Source organism: Corvus brachyrhynchos, unplaced genomic scaffold (genome assembly GCF_000691975.1).
Source record: "Corvus brachyrhynchos isolate BGI_N302 unplaced genomic scaffold, ASM69197v1 scaffold1, whole genome shotgun sequence".
In the NCBI taxonomy this organism is placed as follows: domain Eukaryota; kingdom Metazoa; phylum Chordata; class Aves; order Passeriformes; family Corvidae; genus Corvus; species Corvus brachyrhynchos.
In genome coordinates this window covers 10,145,169-10,148,021 of record NW_008237222.1, presented here as the reverse complement: position 1 = coordinate 10,148,021, position 2,853 = coordinate 10,145,169, and the positions used below count along the sequence as shown (strand labels likewise).

The following is a 2,853-nucleotide window of genomic DNA, read 5'->3' as shown; positions in this document are numbered from 1 at the left end:
AAAGCACCTACCTACAGCAGGATTTGTTTTTCACAGTTCATTTTTAAGAAATGCCAAATAGAGAGAGGAATATCTGATTCCTTTCAAAAGGATCAGCTCACACTGACACAAAACAAAGCTATGACCAACCAGCCCCCCACTCTGTTTTTTCATTCCCTGCACAGCTGCCCTCTTCCCAATCTGCCACCCCAAGGTCCCCTCAACCAACTCTCACAATGCTCCTTTGGATTTTTACTACTACTACTAATACTACTAGATGCTTAATTTCCTAACTCCATCCCTCTGCATCAATCAGGCACCTGGGAGGTATTTTTTGTGCCATGTATGGTGCAACAGCCTCATACTTCACTTCCCCAAACTCCATATGAAATTTTGTCATTTTTTTGCTGTACCTCTTTTGGAAGGTGAACTCACTGATGAGTTTATACTCTTACTAAAATTTTCAGTATTTTGAGAAATTCCTTCTTGCCCTTCCTCCTGTATTCACATTTTTTCCCCCCAACTTTTTTACTTTACTAACAGACAACTGCCACCTAGTTTTTATTTATCAATGTCATATTACTTTTTAAATTACCTCTTATGTTCATGATCTCTTCTTAGCCAATATTATATCCTCTTTATGGTCTATGAGTATATTTTTGTGCCAATTACCACAGAATACTCAGTTACGGATTATTTTACTCAATTCCACATATCTTCTTTTCCCTCCTCCATTCTCTTTCCTCTTCAAGAAATCTCTTTCCTATCAGGCAGGAGTTAAAGGTTCCAAAGCTGAGCTGGGATTCAGAAGACATTCAGACTTGAGAGGCAGCTACAGGAATCCTGTGTCACAGACAACCCATGAATAGTCATTCCTTTTGGTGGCGGCAACTATTTCTTGCTGTTATACCTTTTGGGAGGTTTCTAGCTGTAGATAACTGTCAAATACATTCCTCTCCTCATCCTATTTATTTCAGCATCGAATAGCCAGCAGGAAGCAGACTAGGAGAGAAGGCAAACATGATCCTTACAAAGTCCTTTTTATCTGCAGATCACAGTACCATCATCCTTCCATAATTTAAGGGGCAACTTGCTCCGTGGAACAAATGCCCAAGGGCAGAGCACAGGCCTTTCAGGACAGAGCCGGTCTGTGCACAGTCTCTGCTGCCTTAATTTGCAAATGCCACTACATCTTCACATGTGCCTTATGATGCATCCTAGTCCTTGGGTCTAGGGGATTTACTTAATAGTGCCACCACAGAAACTGCAGAGAAACAGGAATGCATGAATCTCATTCTTGGTCCCAGAATCAGAAAGGATAAAAAAAAGCCAAGGTATAAGCACAAAGTCAAAATTAGCTCTTTTCAGCTCCCTCCCCCAAAAGCACTTAGGTTTAGTTACTGCATTCAAACAGCAGCCCTTTAATCAAGGAGTCCTGCTTATTCATGAGGAGAACTGTAGCTAGACAAGCCTTTCAAACACTAGTTCTGCCATCTGGCAGCAGCACTGAGACTTGTTCCCAGACACACACAGAGTGCTGTTAATTGCCCTCACGTGGAATTCCAAGGCACTGCAATTGTTCTGGCATTTAAAACCTCCATGGGCTCCAGATGTGGATTTGTCTTTGTGGAGGAAAAGGTACTGCTAATTACCAAATATTTTGCGGGCCTCCCACCCCTCCCAATACTTTTCATTTTGCTCTCCCCAGTTATATCTGTTGTCTTCTACAGCACCAACAGCAAACAAAGCAGATTGTGTAGGCCTTCGGATGAGTATCTTAAGGAATTCGTATCTAGGAATAATGTGTGTCACATTTCTCTTGCTTTCCCCGCACCCGTGGATTTGACACTGAGCAGCTACCCAGTGGAGAACAATGATCATCTGGGGGATTGCTTCATAAGCTTTTCTTTTTTCAAATTAATTTCAATTCATAATGGAAAGGTCACAGACATAACCTCTCTACCAAAAGTGGCAACTTTGCATTCTTGAAGTGATACATGGAAGGAAAGAAGGGAATAAAAGTAGTTGAACAGACTTACATTTTGCTTCAGACAGATTCTGGTTAGGTGACCAGACCAGCATGCCGAGATTCTCTCTCTCCTGACTTCGCCTTGCAAGTTTGGCTTAAGAGAAAACAGATACAAACCAAGTTACAGAGAAAGTAATTTCAGATGCAAAATGGATACAAAAGTGACTTATCACACATCTGCAGCTTTTAATCAAGATATAAAACCCATCCACAGAGTTAAAACCCCATCTTCCCATTCCGACCTGAGGCTTTTCCTTGTTTCTTCAATGCATCACCCTCTCTATAACACGACAGATACCGCACACTCATGCAGTACACTAAGCAACATGCGTTAGATCTAAATTAAAAGTTAATTAATGTTTCTCTTCCAGCACACTTGATTATTTTTCTTCCAGCCATCATTAAATGAAAAAGGGAGGAGCTGGGCTCAGGCAGAAGGCTCCAAGCCCTGGACATCATGAGACTGTAGTGTGCAGACAGATTAACACTTCAGAGTAGGCATATGCATAAAACTTCCCACATTACAGCTCTGAGCACCTCCTGCACCATCCCAGCAGCCGTTCTGTGCCTCCATCCCCCATACAATCAGGAATGCCCACCCAGGTGACACTGGGTCCCCCAGGTCACAATCAGGTCCTAGTCTCAACTGCTCCAGAGAAATCCAAATGCATTCACACCCACGCTGAGACACACACCCACGCTCAGACAAGTCTGTTTTTAACCAGCTTAACACCTGGCTGGCAGGAGAGCTCTGAAAGTCTCAAGTGAAGATCCACAGCTGTGCATAGTCAGAAAAAGCAACTTCAAACTAAGGTATGTTTCAAGAGCAAGCTCTTGCCAATTGC

General features: G+C 42.5%; 1 protein-coding gene across 1 annotated transcript in view; it reads right to left on the bottom strand.

Moving 5' to 3' along the window:
• RCOR1 (REST corepressor 1) overlaps positions 1-2,131 on the bottom strand; it is a 41,742-nt gene extending 39,611 nt beyond the window's left edge. The window contains exon 1 of the mRNA XM_017729100.1: positions 2,019-2,131. Coding sequence (XP_017584589.1) covers positions 2,019-2,061 — 43 coding nt within the window. The 5' untranslated portion in view covers positions 2,062-2,131. The remainder of the gene's footprint in view (positions 1-2,018) is intronic.
• Between the last annotated feature and the right edge of the window lie 722 nt (positions 2,132-2,853).